The following is a 15,517-nucleotide window of genomic DNA, read 5'->3' as shown; positions in this document are numbered from 1 at the left end:
TCAGGATGAGCTCCGAATCATCCTAAATATATTTGCAGAAGCTTATGAAAAGCTTGGCCTATCACTCAACATCCGCAAAAACAAAGTGCTGCACCAACAAGCGCAAAACACCCCTCTGCAGCGCCACAAATCCAAGCATAAATCACTTCTACCTGGGCAGCTACCTTTCCACAAGGGCTGACATTTATGCTGAAATCCAGCATCGCCTGAGCTCTGCGAGTGCAGCTTTCTCCCAGTTGAGGACATCGGGGGGATGGCTACTGGGTAGCCATTTTGTACAACTTTCCTTCAATCCATAGCTGTATTAGAAAAAAATTAATGAAACAAAGTTGTACATCTTAAAAATTAAAATAATATTGGTTATTGTAGGCTTTTTTCTGAAAGTGCAGACTTGTTTTAATTTTGGGATCTTTGAATATGAAGCTATGAAAATTGACTATTGGGGCGGGGGGAGAGAAAAAGGAATTTACAGTCAGTAGAACATTAAATGCTGACATGTAAGGAAATAAGACCTTGTAAGAAAAATATTCCAAAAAATTAAAATTTGAGTATTACCGTATTTTTTGCTCCATAAGACACACTTTTTTCCTCTTGAAAACTAAGGGGAAATGTCTGTGTGTCTTATGGAGCGAATGTGTGGTCCCTGGGGCTGGAGGGGGGGACCTGGGCTTCCCCCGCCAGCCCCGACAAGCTCCTTAGCAGCTCTGGGTAGCCCGCGAAGCTACCGCGAAGTACTGTTTTTGGGGGGATGGGCTGGGCGGGTGTGGGGGACTCCCTGGTCCTGAATAGGGTAACTGTGCCCCTGAAGGACCAGGTGCACAGCCTGGGAGTCATTTTGGACTCATAGCTGTCCATGGAGGCGCAGGTCAATTCTGTGTCCAGGACAGCTGTCTACCAGCTCCATCTGGTATGCAGGCTGAGACCCTCCCTGCCTGCAGACTGTCTCACCACAATGGTGCATGCTCTAGTTATCTCCAGCTTGGACTACTGCACTGCGTTCTGTGTGGGGCTACCTTTGAAGGTGACCTGGAAATTGCAATTAATCCAGAATGCGGCAGCTGGACTGGTGACTGGGAGTGCCCGCCGGAACCACATAACATCAGTCCTGAGACATCTGCATTGGCTCCCGGTACGTTTCTGAGCACAATTCAAAGTGTTGGTGCTGACCTTTAAAGCCCTAAAAAGCCTCGGTCCTGTATACCTGAAGGAGCGTCTCCACCCCAATCGTTCAGCCCGGACACTGAGATCCAGTGCCGAGGGCCTTCTGGCGGTTCCCTCATTACAAGAAGTGAGGTTACAGGGAACCAGACAGAGGGCCTTCTCGGTAGTGGTGCCCGCCTGTGGAACGCCCTTCTATCAGATGTCAAGGAAATAGGCAGCTATCCTATTTTTAAAATACATCCGAAGGCAACCTGTTTAGGGAAGTTTCTAATCTTTATTGCTGTATTGTTTTTAACACTTGATTGGGAGCCACCCAGAGTGGCTGGGGAAACTCAGCCAGATGGGCAAGGTATAAATAAATAAATAAAATTATTATTATTATTATTATTATTCTCTAGGCAAGCTGCTCTCTCTGAGCCCCAGCCCCCCACAGTCACTAGCCTCAGTCTGGAAAATCCTCATATTGCCTTTAAAGGTTTACTGAGATATCATGTCTATGAAAGACTTAAGCAGTCTGGGAAAAGATTATATAAATACTGTGTTAATACAGAGTTCTTCTAAAGTAATGTGTAAAATGTGCAGCAAATAAATGCCATATCCAGGTTTGGGCACAAGCCTGGGCAGTGTGGATGGAGGTTCTGGGCTGCTCAAGACCTCCCTCTCGGCCTCTAGGAGGTGCTCCAAATGAAAGAACAATACGCTTGGCACCAGCTTGGCATTGTCTTGGAACATGGGACCCAGGAACCAGCTGGAAGGAAGGTGATGCTGGACTCAACCCTGAGAGGCACCCAAGACATGGCGGTGTTGTCAGTCATAGGAGTGTGTGGATTTCTCCAGTTCTGCTCCATTATTGACCCTCCATTCTGATATTGTTTGGGACATGATAGCTATTGATGAACATGTGGAAAAATGAACAGAGTGAATTTATCCTTCCTCTCTCCTAACTACCAGTCTGTCGTGAACATGACTGACCACAACCAAGAGGAGCCGACGGAACAGGGTGACAGTCAGGCAGAAGTTGCTATTCCTGTCTCACTGAAATGAGTCCGAATGTATTCTTGCTGAGATGCCCTCCTGTACTCTCTCAGACACATGGTGTATATATATTCAGATATGTGTGCCTTTATGAATATTTATTATATATTTGAGACCTTAAAATTCTTATAACACAGTGTTTTGGAAGGAAACAATCCCACACTCCCCCCCCGCAAAATGCCATACTGGAAGCTGCCTAGCAGATAGGAAAAGAAATAATAATAATAATAATAATAATAATAATAAACATAACTTAGGGACACAAAGGAAGACATAAACTGAGGGTGCAACAGGAAAGGGATGCCCAAGAGAAACCAAAGCACAGGAATATATTAAAAATAAAAGTAAAAGTACACAGTTATTTGGGGTGCGGGTGGGGAGAAGAGTTTTATATTATTTTTGCCATCCGCCTGTCTCAAGAGACATTGGAATACACTTCCGAGGATTAAATCAAATTGCTGTGGTACCAGCGCCAAAGTGACCTCCCGGGGGGCAAGACTGGGAAGTGTGGGTGGAGGTTCTGGGCTGCAGAGCCCTTTAACAGGGGGCTGGAGATATCACACCTGCCAGAAGGAAAGAGGGTGATGCACCACTTTGCCCCCTCCCAAAAATAGACTCCGGGATTCAACCCCAAGTTGTGGTGATTGAGACGAGGAAGGCAAAAACCCTAAAGGGGCCCCATTTGTTTGCATGCAGATTCCTTCCCTGGGAAGGAATTCCTTCCCTGACCAATTACACCACATCAAGGTCTTACAAACCCAGTATCCACAGACCCGGTGGCTGGGCTGAACTGTTGCCAACTTTGCCACTTGGTCAGATTGCAGCCGACCTTGAACTGCAGCAGCAGAGCAGAACCTTGCTCCCTCTGGTCTGCTCCTGAAGCCCTGAAGCCCACTGTGGAGGTCAGGGGTTGTGAATTTAAAGGAGGGGTTTTTGGTGGGCTGGAATCCTCCACAGCCGGCCACAAGAAGCCTTGCCAGGCTGCAACCATTGTCCACCCTTAATTCTGCCCCCCCATGTTATTCTGCAGCCTCCCCACAGCCCAAACGTCCAGTTAGAGGGAAGCTGCCCAAGTTCAAACCACTGATCAATCTCAGTACTGATTACACAGGCTGGCAGCAGCTCTCCAGGGTTTCAGGACGGGGACCTCCCCAGCCCCCACCTGGAGATGCCATGGGGCAGGGCAGAAACTAGGCTTTCCGTCACCAGGGTACACACACATACACACGTACGTGTGTCATACTCACATGATTGCAACCTCAAAAGCAGCTGCCAGCCCAGTAGCTCCCTACAGAAATCAACAGCCGATTACCCCATGGAAAACCCTGATTGTGGAAAGACTCTCAGTTGGGGTGGGAAGCTCTCAAAATGCAACCCATCACCCGGCCCCCCCTCCCCTGTGACGTTACCATATATGAGAGAGTGCTGGAGGGGAAATAGTTAAATAGGTTGCACAGACAGGACCCAGGGGGGTGGAGTCAGTGGGTCTATAAAGGAGTTCTGGGGGTTAGTCCGTTGGGAGTTGTGGGTGGGTGGTTTGAGTGGGTTGGCTGGTTGGGGAAGGCAGTTGGGAATAGAGACAGTTAGGGCAGTTGTCCGTGAGTGTGGGAAGATAGCAGAGATAGAGAGAGGAACATAAGACGGAGAAAGTAAAGAGGAACGCCGTTTGGAATGCTGTACAAGTTTTGTTTTATATCTGAAATAAAATACACTCTTCTTTATTAATTGAAAAGCTGACTGAGACTGAAGTGATTTTACCAGGGAGGACCTGGTTGGTGGCAGCAGACTAGTGGTGTACGGGTCAATAGTCCGTGAGACGACCGGGGGCTCCGTACGAACGCCACACCCCCCCTCAGCTATGATGTTCTATAAACATTAAATGCTAGCCCTGTCCCCCCCCCCCCCATGGAGAGAGCAGTGGGGTGTGTATGCCAAAAGACTCTTTCCTACCAAGCTGCATCACACTGATCTGGGCAGCAGCAGCAGCCTTGCATGGAGGAAGGAGCCCTCTGCCATGGCATTGGGGTGAGGGGGTGAAAGGGCCTTAGACAGCCACATGGGGCAAGAGTGGCCCACTTGCTTGGTAGCGAGCCTTGGTTAAATGGGGGGGGGGTGTCTGTGGCCCTCCAGAGGCTGCTGGACTCCAGATCCCAGCACCCCAGCTAGCAGGCCCAATGGTCAGGATGATGGGAGTCAAACCAGCAAATCATCGCCATCATCTTGGGGCACTTCGCAGCAGGAGAATGTAGCCTTATGAGGCTTTGCCCTCGGGTGGGAAGAGTATAGTGGGAGTCAAAGAGACACTCAAGGGATAATTTTCAGAGAAAAAGCTTTATTTCTACCATCCGGGCTGGTAGAAGGAGGAAGTGTGATAGATTCACGAAACAAGCACAGCCATTTGTACAGAGCATATATTCCCCTTCAGCTCCCTCCCCTTTCTCCTCCTCCTCAGGAGTCCTGCCCCATGATGAGTTTCCTGAGCATGAACAGAAAGCTCCTGTCTTGGGACTCTTTTGGACTCTTGGCGCCCTTGCCAGGAAAGGGGGATGAGAAGCCCAGAGGGTGGAGGAGCCTTGCGTTCAGCGCGTTCAAGATGTGTTACAACCGAATAAGATAAGAGTCAGTTCCCAGGCTTGCTTTGACAGAGCCTATTCATTAGCTTTTGGAAGCCTTCTCGTACTGATCAAAGAATAACATTTTGCCTTTGCAACAGCATCTTGTGAGAAAGCAGAGGAAAACTTTAACTGTGGATTTTTAGAAGAGAGAAAAGGAATTTTGGACAGTTTTGAGGCCTAGGGTGACTTTGGGCCTAGGTGGGGCACCTGTCCTCACCTCCTTCAAGAATACAAGATAAAAAACATGAAATACACAAGAAGGAACAAGAACAAAACAAACCAATACCCTGCCCCCCCTGCCTGTGCCCATTCAGCTTGTCTAAAATTTAACCTAGCAAAAGCAGTATTTGACACCAGAGTGGGTCACTCTGAGGAAGGAATGTGTATTTTGAGGAAAGGCCGCCAGGTTCACTGGCCCAGCAGAAGCACTGGCAGCCATTTTGCTGCAGTGGCAAACACTGTTTATAGTTTAAACGTGAATCTTTTTTTGCCTCTCTAGCAGAGCAAGAGGAACACTTGTGGGCCCATATGGGCCCTGGCTTTCTCTATGGGGCAGACAGGGAGCAGATGTGGTGGTGGGGGGCTAGTATTATATGACCAATTTAGGATATGACTAGTAACGTGCGCTAATTTCCAAATATTAGAACCAGCAAATCAAAATTGAAGATTCTGCAGGATACAAACTGAGATTTGGATTCTGGATTATTGATTCTGGCTGGTGCCTAATTTCAAACTGTAGCACTAAATTTTGGGTCTCATCAAATTTTATTAATCCAGACCACTGATGATAGTGTTTATGCACTCCTGAATAGTCTTTTATAATTTCCTGTATTCAATCAGTTTATTGCTGTTCTCCATATAGAAGACCCCAAAGTTTCCACTGTAATAAAAATATATAAATTAGCACCAATTACAATTAAAAATCCACGATGGCAGTACAGATTCAGGTGAAAGTGGAGGGTAGGCTAAGCAACTCCTCCAGAGGCCCAGGCGAACAGATTCCCAGAGTCAGGGTGCATCACCCAGAAAGCGGGTGGGGGCTTGGTGACCATTCTGTAGCTCAGCCTTCCCCCCACCTGCTGCCTTCCTGCTGTGCAGTCTGGGGCTTACGGGAGTTGTGGTCCCCAACATCTGGAGGGCACCCATTTGGGGAAGGCTGGCTTAGCTTGTCCCAAAATATATAGGAAGGAAAACAGGTCTGGCCTGGCCTGAACTCAAGTCCCCATCAGCACTGGACAAGGCCGCTGCCCAGTTCCAGAAGGGTGAGGGTAGGTGCTTGGCAGAACAGGAATTGTGGTGCGTTTGGGTTTTGACCTGAATGGGCACCTAAGCCCTGTCCTCGCGAGATAAAATCGCAGTGCTCAAGAACCGCATCCATAGCTGTCAACCTTCCCCCTTTTTTTGCGGGAAATTCCCTTATTCCAGCGCCATTTCCCGCTGCTATCCCAGATTGTTAGATATCCCGTAGACTGTCCCTGGGACAGGTGAGGCTGCTGATCCCTTATTTTCGAGGCTGCTGATCCCTTATTTTCAAATCTGAAAGTTGACAGCTATGACCACATCTAGAACACAAGGAACACTGGGCACCTGTGGAATGCGATGACATCAGGTGACATCAAAAGAGGCAATTTAGAAGGTTTTTCTGCTGAGATCAACAGAGGGAGAGGAGCTTAGCAAAATGGCTCATCAGCTGAACCAGATGTGGCGCTCCGGTCTCCGTACAGAGGTAGGTCTGTTCTGCCCTCTGCTTGATCTAGAACACAAGGAACGCATCTAGAACACAAGGAACACTGGGCACCTGTGGAATGCGATGACACCAGGTGACATCCAAAGAGGCAGTTTTTCTGTTGTTTTCAGCAGAGGAAGGCCTCTTGAGCCCACCGTGCTCAGCTCTTTAAGAAGATGGCCCAAGCATCTGGATTCTGGCAGTCCAGCCTCCGCAAAGAGGTAGGTTTGCTCTGCCCTCTGCTTGATCCCCTTTCCATCCTAAGCTCTGCACATGACCTCCCTCGCCTAGAAGCTCCACACCTGAACCTGCAAAATCCCTTCTCCTTCCCTCTTGTTCCTCTATGGCAGGCTTCCTCCAACTTGGCCCTCCAGATGTTTTAGGCCTACAACTCCCATGATCCCTAGCTAGCAGGACCAGTGGTCAGGGATGATGGGAATTGTAGTCTCAAAACAGCTGCGGGAGAGGCAGCAGACTGACGCAAGTCCCACGCTGCTGTCTCAGGCTGCACGAAACCTGCAGGCGCCTAAGCCACCATGTCACTCCTCAAACGCCCGAGCCTTAAGAATGGCACTTTTCGCAACCACCTTAACCACTCCCTATACCATCCGGATAACCTTCCATGTCCACTTAAGCACACCACGGGTCACTCCTCCCCGTCAGCCGCCCTACAGCTGGCGGGGGGGGGGGGGAGGCAGCAGACGGACCTTTTCGGGCCCAGAGTGCCGCCTGGGATTTGTCACCCCCTTAGTGGTGGCACCCCCGTCGCTACGCCCCTGCCAAGAAGCATTTCTTCTAGAATCCAGAAGAGCTGGATATTAATTGAAAAAGCTGACAATTCCTCCTATTTTTTATACCAGATGAAAAGAATAAATCAGCAGAAGGAAGCCAAACGCCAGGTGTCCCCGGCCAGATTCCCCCACCTGCCGCACATGTAAGTTTTCTGGCTTTTTAAACCAAATAAAAAATTCCTTCCAGTAGCACCTTAGAGAGCAACTAAGTTTGTTCTTCGTATGAGCTTTCATGTGCATGCACACTTCTTCAGATACACTGAAACAGAAGTCGCCAGACCCTGTTTGATGTTGTTGGGGCCAGTAATGGTGTTGGAATCAATGGATATGGGATAATTCTTTATAAGAGGAAGAAAAGCGATTTATTCAAATCAAAAGGCGAAATTAATAGTAAAGAATGTGCTAACAGAAAATATTGAAATTACGAAAGGTACAAGACAAGGGTGTCCTCTGTCACCATTATTATTCATAACAGTACTGGAAGTCCTCTAAAGAGCACCATTGCCAAATGTATGAAATATCAATGAAATATTCAAAGAAGATTTAAAGAAAAATGGATTTGGTTATACTAACTCAAAATTTGAAATGGAAATATTAAATAATAAAGTTAAAATATTATCAAAAATGTATAAATTTCTGTTGGAATGGCATGTGAAAGATGAAGAGGTTAAGTCAGTGATGATGCCTTGGGCTAAGGATTTTTTGCATCTTTTGATCTTTTGCAGATATGTAGTGGGGAAGTCGCTAGCAACTGAGGCAGAATTGGAAGTAAGTATTTGTTATCTTAACATGTAATTTTAGCAAAGTTGGATGCCTTTTTAAAAAAAGAATATTTAATCATGTTTTCTTTTATTTTTTTTCAATTTTTCAATTGATTTTCCAAATTTATAGCAAACAAAAAACATAAACAAACAAACATTTATCCAGAATATAATTCCATTTTTGTTAACATTGTTAAATGACTTCCTCAGATCCCCCAGCTGAGTTTCCATATAGTCCATTGTAGCAGTTTTCCAAAACTATTTTCACATAAAATTTACTTAGACAATTTACAAGTCGGTGATGATACATTGGGATAAGGATTTTGGCTATAATATACAGCTAGAAGGCTGGGAAAAATTATGGAAAATAGGAATAATATATCAAGAGTTTGATATATAATCTTGATCTTTTGCAGATATGTAGTGGGAAAGAGTCTCGCAAGTGAGGCAGAACTGGAAGTAAGTATTTGTTATCTTAAGTATTTGTTATCTATAGTTTGGAAGTGGATATAGGCTGTAGGGTTAGAACTAGAAGATATGGTATTTTAAAATAGTACTATTTGTAAGTGATAAAATGTGAAGTTATTTTAAGTGTGATTAAAAAAGAAAAGATGGTTAGAAATTATGATACATGTAAACTGCTAAAGATGAAGTAAAATGAAAATCACACAGGGGGGACTTGGGGAGGCCCACTTAACAATGTTTAGAAAAATAAGGATATGACAAGAATTTGTTTGTATTGTTTGTTTTTCATGCACCCACTGTTGCCTGGGGCTGCAATGGTGCAAAAACGTGGTTACAAAGCATGGATCCACAGGGATCCTCGGGATCTTTGCATTGGGTCACCCCAAATTCACCATCAGATCACATTACATGTCCATGGCTACAGCCTGCACCAAAAAAATCACGCACCCACTGTTGCCTGGGGCTGCAATGGTGCAAAAACGTGGTTACAAAGCATGGATCCACATGGATCCTCAGGATCTTTGCATTGGGTCACCCCAAATTCACCATCAGATCACATGTCTGTGGCCGCAGCATGAGGCACAAAAATGATACATCCACTGTTTCATTCAGAATTCCCCCCCCTTGTTTTTCTCCTCTAAAAACGATGTGCGTGTTATGGTCAGGTGCGTGTTATAGAGCGAAAAATACGGTAACTTTAATTATCAATCAATCAATCAATCTTTATTACGGTCCAGAGACCCAACAAATCATTACAAATCAATACACAATTCATACAGCCTACCTCCAGGTTAATCAAGCAGGTTTACGATCTCTGCTGCAGGTACCTAACTGTGTCCCCAACTCCGTACTTCTGTTAGAAGCTGGTGAATGCCCAATTTCAACTAAAGCGTGGTGGGCTGCCCTAAAACAGTGGCTCAGGATATCAGTGTTTCATCTAGGGAAGGGTTTGTACCAACACCTGACCAATGAGGAATTTGTCAGCAAATGGCAGAAAACCATGGCTAAAAAAGCCACCTCTATTGGTCTGTCTCCCCCCCAACTGTATCACCTGGGTTATGAAGGCGCCCAAAAGATTTTAAAGCAAAGATTATGGGACAATGCACACAGTGACTTGCGATCTCGATCACACGCAGTCTGTAGTCCGCTGGCAGTAGGAGTTCAATATGGGTATGTCTTTAAGTTAACATCTTACATAAAAAACCTGACAGTACCTAACTTTTCACCAAAGCCAGACTAAATGTCTTTCCCTCTGCAGTGTTGGATGGTAGGTTGAGTTCCCTACCAGGTCAGACTTTGCTCGTGTGCTCAAGACATCGATTCCATAAATCATATTTTGTTGCATTGTGCAAAATATGAGCAGGCCAGTGCTGAACTGATACTACCCTTGCTGGTACCTTTCCCGGGAAAATCAGAGGCTCACTATGTCAGTTTCCTACTGGAAGACCAGACAAATGCTAGAACGTTAGCAGTGGCAAAGTTTTTATCGGTGGTTGCAAGAACTTTAATTATGTACATATTGCATAGCTCCAGGCAAGCTGCTCTCTCTGAGCCCCAGCCCCCCACAGTCACTAGCCTCAGTCTGGAGAATCCTCATATTGCCTTTAAAGGTTTACTGAGATCATGTCTATGAAAGACTTAAAACAGTCTGGGAAAAGATTATATAAATACTGTGTTAATACGGAGTTCTAAAGTAATGTGTCAAACGTGCAGCCAATAAATGTCATGTATTGTTTATGTTTTCAGCGTTCATATTAAAAAAAAAATAGTTGCAAACTAATGTAAATGCATATGATATAGAGAAAACAATTTGATGGAATCTAACAACAATTAGAAGCAAACAATACATGACTATTTTAATCCAAAGCAAAATAATATGAACACAGCGTATATTCGCCAAAGACTTCCAGGTGGGCGGCTTTGCCCTCACTCTGCTCTTTTCCCTGCCCGCCTGCCCCGCCTGCGCCCGCGCTACGAAACCTGGAGTCGCCATTTTTGGATCGGGAAAAGTGGAGGGGCGTGGCCCGGAGGCTCCCTGCCGATTGGAGCAGCTGAGGCAATGGTCCCGCCCCAATTGGGCCAGGCCCCGCCCTTTCCGGAATGGCCTGCGGCCGGGGGCGCCCCGGAGTGGGCGTCGGAGTGGTGGTCGTCAGCCCTGCCCACCCAGGATGCGTCCTCCTCGGCCAGAGGAAGAGCGCTGTCGGCGCCGGCCTGTTCCAGCTCCCCGGAGGACACCTAGAGTTCGGGTAGGCCTGCGCGGGGCGATGACGCCGTTCTGCGTCGTCGTCAGGCGACCTCCGCTGAGGGGCCGGGAGGCAGCAGGCCGGGCAGAAAAGAGCGCTCTGGGGATCTGCTCCCCGATTTCAGTCACTCAGAAAAATCTCCAGTGTCCTAAAAAGAAAGTTAAATCAGGCCCCTATGTTCGTGCAAACTTCGCCTTCTGGTGCAGTCCAGACCTTATTGCTCGTAGTGATTCCTTTGGGAACAATATATTATATTTATATTTTCCTGACTTGGACCAATCACCTCATCTACCGCAAAAGGCTGCCGTGAAGTTATATAAAGAAGTATAAAATGTCCGCAAAGGGGGACGTGGTGCTTGTCTCATAGGCATCACAGTTGGGTTCCTTTAACCAGACTGATGCATCTTAGTACTGCACGATGAAGGGTCGTGCTTTCTGCTTACCCACTTTCAAATTAAAGGTAAAGGGACCCCTGACCATTAGGTCCAGTCATGACCGACTCTGGGGTTGCGGCGCTCATCTCGCTTTATTGGCCGAGGGAGCTGGCGTATGTGGCCAGCATGACTAAGCCGCTTCTGGCGAACCAGAGCAGCGCACGAAACCCTTCCCGCCAGAGTGATACCTATTTATCTACTTGCATTTCGTGCCTATGAACGAAGGTGGGCAGGAGCTGGGACCGAGCAACGGGAGCTCACCCCGTTGTGGGGATTCGAACCGCCGACCTTCTGATCAGCAAGTCCTAGGCTCTGTGGTTTAACCCACAGCGCCACCTGCGTCCCTTACTTTCAAATTAAAGGTAAAGGTACCCCTGCCCGTACGGGCCAGTCTTGACAGACTCTAGGGTTGTGCGCCCATCTCACTCAAAGAGGCCAAGGGCCAGCGCTGTCCGAAGACACTTCCGGGTCACGTGGCCAGCGTGACAAGCTGCATCTGGCGAGCCAGAGCCGCACACGGAACGCCGTTTACCTTCCCTCTAGTAAGCGGCCCCTATTTATCTACTTGCACCCAGGGGTGCTTTCGAACTGCTAGGTTGGCAGACGCTGGGACCAAACAACGGGAGCGCACCCCGCCGCGGGGATTCGAACCGCCGACCTTTCGATCGGCAAGCCCTAGGCACTGAGGCTTTTACCCACAGCGCCACCCGCGTCCCATTACTTTCAAATTAGTACAGCTCTAATTCACCCCACTTGTGTTCAATTGAGCTAACTCCAAGGTGTGTGCAGGGGATTGCTTCCAAAGAGGAGTTCTCTCTACTATTTTACTTTTATTTTGGTTGGTTTTAAAAGAGGATTAGACAATTTCATGGAGGATAAGGCTACCAAGAACTGCTAGCCACGATGGCTATGCTCTGCCTCCATGGTTGCAGGCAGTTTGCTGCTGAATATTAGTTGCTGAAAATAACAGGGAGGCGGACTCCTATTGCACTCAGGTCCTGCTTGCAGACTTTCAGTAGGCATCTGGTTGGTCACTGAGAAGAGAATGAGCCACATCCAGCAGACTCTTCTTATGGTATATTTATATTTAATCATCTGGACTGGATGACTTCTCCCCCCTGCAAACCCAATAGAATTGGTCACGGCCAGTTGCTTGAGTGCAGGGGAAACACCCCCCCCCCCAATTTTAAATGACCTAATGGAGCCATGTTTTTCATATCTTTGATTCTTTTGAGCCCCCTCTTCACGCCTATATTGTCCCTTAAATGGGGGGGAGGGGGGAGGGCAAAGCCATTCAGTTACCATCTTTCATGCGGCTTCATGGCTAAGAAGCTGGGCTCTTACTTCAAGCAAATAGAACTGATTATTGCCTTCTCAGTAGAAATAGTATTTCTTTTTTCTTCTTGCTGTTTAGTGAAAGCTTGGCAGAATGTGCAGAAAGAGAGGTTTTGGAAGAGACAGCCTTGCACCTGACAAATGTTCGCTTTGCATCAACTGTAAATTCTGTTAGTCTGAAGGATAATTACCACTATGTAACGATCTTAATGAAAGGAGAGGTGGATATGAATTATGAATCTGAACCAAGGAATCTGGAACCTGATAAAAATGAAAGTAGGATATTATATTTTTTACTCTTCAGTGAGCATTAGGTAGTTTCTGTAACCACATTCTCTGCATTGTATTAATGTAAGATTATATTTTTCTTGTATCACGTATGAAAATGCTGTCACATACACTGATTTTTTTACTGTTTTGGGTGAGATTTAGGCTGCGACCTTATAAAGTATTACCTTGGGAGTAGACTAGGGTTGCCATATCTTGAAGAGCAAAAAAGAGGACAGCCCAAGATGGAGAAAGAGGGGCACAGATGCGCAGGGCCGCTGCTGCACCCTCATGCCTCTTTCGCCAGCTTGGGTTGGCAGTGGCCGGGCATGCAGACCATGTGCGCCTCTTTTCCTGGTTCAGGCTGGCAGCGGCCGTGGCATTCAGAGCAGCCATTGCACAAGAGAAAAATAAATAACTCCTAAACCCAGACATTTCCTTTAAAATGTAAAAATCTCTCCAGATGGGCATGTTTGCCCCCCAAAAGAGGACATGTCTGGGATTAGCCAGACGTATGGCAATCCTAGATTAGGCTCTATTCTTTCCAAGATGGGATGGCATTTTGATGGGGACCACATTCTGTGGATGCTGCAAAATACTTGCATGCATGAGTGGCACCAAGTACACAATAAACTGGATGGAAGCACTTAAATTCAAATGCATCCTGACCCTAGGGATGAAATATATTTGGGTGTTACCTGAGCCAGGTCATAGGACTTCTGAACTTGCAGTATCTATCATCATTTCTCTCTTTTTCTTTGTTTACAGGTTGGGAATGGGTAAAATGGGAAGAGTTTCCTTCAGCAGATCAACTGTTTTGGCCTTTATGCTGCTTAAAAGAACAAGGTTACAATCCTTTCACAGAAGAATTTAATCACCTTGTGGGATACACTGGAAATCATTATGTGAAAAAAGAGTGCTAAGTTTACTATATAGGAAATATGTGTTTTTACAGAGACATTTATTTGTAAAATGAATTCTGTATCACCTGGGAGGGGGTAGTTTTATCTAAGCATGAAGTCAGCTACTTCCACGAAATGTAGCAATAATCCTTGACACTAAACATGCCACAAAAATGCAGCATTTTTGCAATCAGTGTTTGTCTTTTTTGCCTCTACTCTTCAATCTATAATGGCAAGTAAGATTTTGATGTAATAGATATGCACTATTACAAAGCAAGTGTGCAAGAGGATGCAGTAGAGCAGCTTTCCTGAAAGCGAGATGAGTGCTGCAACCCCCTAGTCGCCTTTGACTGGACTTAACTGTCCAGGGGTCCTTTACCTTTACCTTATTAAATACATGGTTGTTCCTTCCATGCCCTGTGTGATAGCACACTGATTGCCTTTTGAATGTTGTCTTTGATAAACAAGTATTGTGTTGTATGTTTCATGTTGTGTCTTCCTCACCAAAATAAGTTTCTCTGTCTCAGTTTGGAGCGTTACCATCAAAAACAAAGCACAGAAAAGTACCGTATTTTTCGCCCTATAGGACGCACTTTTTCCCCTCCAAAAATGAAGGGGAAATCTGGGTGCGTCCTATGGGGCGAATGCAGGCTCCTTGGCTTCAGCGATAGCAACGCAAAGCCTCCAAAGCACAGAGGGAGCGCTACCTCCGCGCTTCAGAGACTTTCCGTTACTTTCGCTGAAGCCTGGTGCGCACCGACCCCTCTCGCTCTCCAGGCTTCAGGAAGACATCCACAGCCTAGGCAGCCCTGCGGGAGGTCCCGCAGGGATGTCTAGGCTGCGGATAGCAGCCTGCTTCCCGGAGCGTCGAGTGCCCTGAAAGCAGAGCGCCCCTCACGCCGGGCAGACATCAGCCAGCCCCACAAGCTCGGGGGACAGCAGGGAGGTGCAGCGCCATCCCGCTGTTCCTCGACCTGGTTCGGTTTCCCCGACCTGCTTTTGGGGGGGAAATAAAGGGAAAAAAATTTTCCTTTATTTCCCCCCCCAAAAACTAGGTGCGTCCTATGGGACGAAAAATACGGTAGCTAATACACAGAGTTTAGGGCACCTTTGGCTTTTCAGGTAGGAGAAACTCCCAAATTTCCCCTTTCCAGCCACGAAGAAAGCTAAAACACACGTTATCTGACAATGAAGGCTTGAATGCCTTTAGGAAAGCAGTGAGAAAAACTTTTCTGTTGACAATATTTAGGAGTGACACATTACTAGTGGATGCTGCCAAATCCATAGTGACCATTGGCACCCTTTTCCTCTCCCCAAAGGGTTTTCACAGGAATAATAGATTGCTGGTGCCAGGAATGATGGCTTACAGAGGGTTTACCCCCCCCCCCCCCCCGCTTCTCCCATGACTATTCATCTTGGCCCCTTCCTCCAGATTGCCCACTCCCACAAGAAATTTCTAGACTGAGGAACACAGGATGCCACCTATTTTAGAATGAGAGTGGCTGGCAGAGGAGTCCCCATGACAACAGGACATGCAATTTTTAAAGGTGGGGCAGCAGCAGCTTCTGACGACCAGATGCATCAATCACCACTGCCTTAGCAAAACACACACAGTATTTTTTAAGATGAAGCAAGCAATTAAATATATATATAGGGCTGCCTAACTTGAGGGAAAAGACCAGAGGAAGCGTAAAATATGGAGATAAAGCAGCTAACATGCAATGTTGCTGCAAAGGAAAAGAAACGATGCCTGGAATTCCATATACATTGCCACCATTAGAT

General features: G+C 46.6%; 1 protein-coding gene across 1 annotated transcript; it reads left to right on the top strand.

Annotated features, from left to right (window-relative positions):
• The first annotated feature begins 10,628 nt into the window (after positions 1–10,628).
• NUDT15 (nudix hydrolase 15) lies at positions 10,629–14,215 on the top strand. Its single transcript, XM_083403159.1, has 3 exons — positions 10,629–10,800; positions 12,646–12,842; positions 13,602–14,215. The coding sequence occupies exons 1-3, from the start codon at positions 10,655–10,657 to the stop codon at positions 13,754–13,756; spliced, it is 498 nt and encodes a 165-aa protein (XP_083259285.1). The 5' UTR covers positions 10,629–10,654; the 3' UTR covers positions 13,757–14,215.
• The last annotated feature ends 1,302 nt before the right edge of the window (positions 14,216–15,517 follow it).

Source organism: Podarcis tiliguerta (assembly GCF_965153285.1).
Source record: "Podarcis tiliguerta genome assembly, chromosome: 1".
NCBI classification, from domain to species: domain Eukaryota; kingdom Metazoa; phylum Chordata; class Lepidosauria; order Squamata; family Lacertidae; genus Podarcis; species Podarcis tiliguerta.
Note: the sequence above shows the minus strand (reverse complement) of the source record. Positions and strands in the feature narration are given on the sequence as shown.

What these genes read in the sequence shown, in the direction of transcription:
- NUDT15 (XM_083403159.1), top strand. Translation starts at nt 10,655, where the DNA reads ATGGCCTGCGGCCGGGGGCGCCCCGGAGTGGGCGTCGGAGTGGTGGTC. An exon ending in GGAGGACACCTAGAGTTCGG is followed by an intron (nt 10,801 to 12,645) that starts GTAGGCCTGCGC and finishes CTTGCTGTTTAG; the next exon opens with TGAAAGCTTGGCAGAATGTG. An exon ending in GGAACCTGATAAAAATGAAA is followed by an intron (nt 12,843 to 13,601) that starts GTAGGATATTAT and finishes CTTTGTTTACAG; the next exon opens with GTTGGGAATGGGTAAAATGG.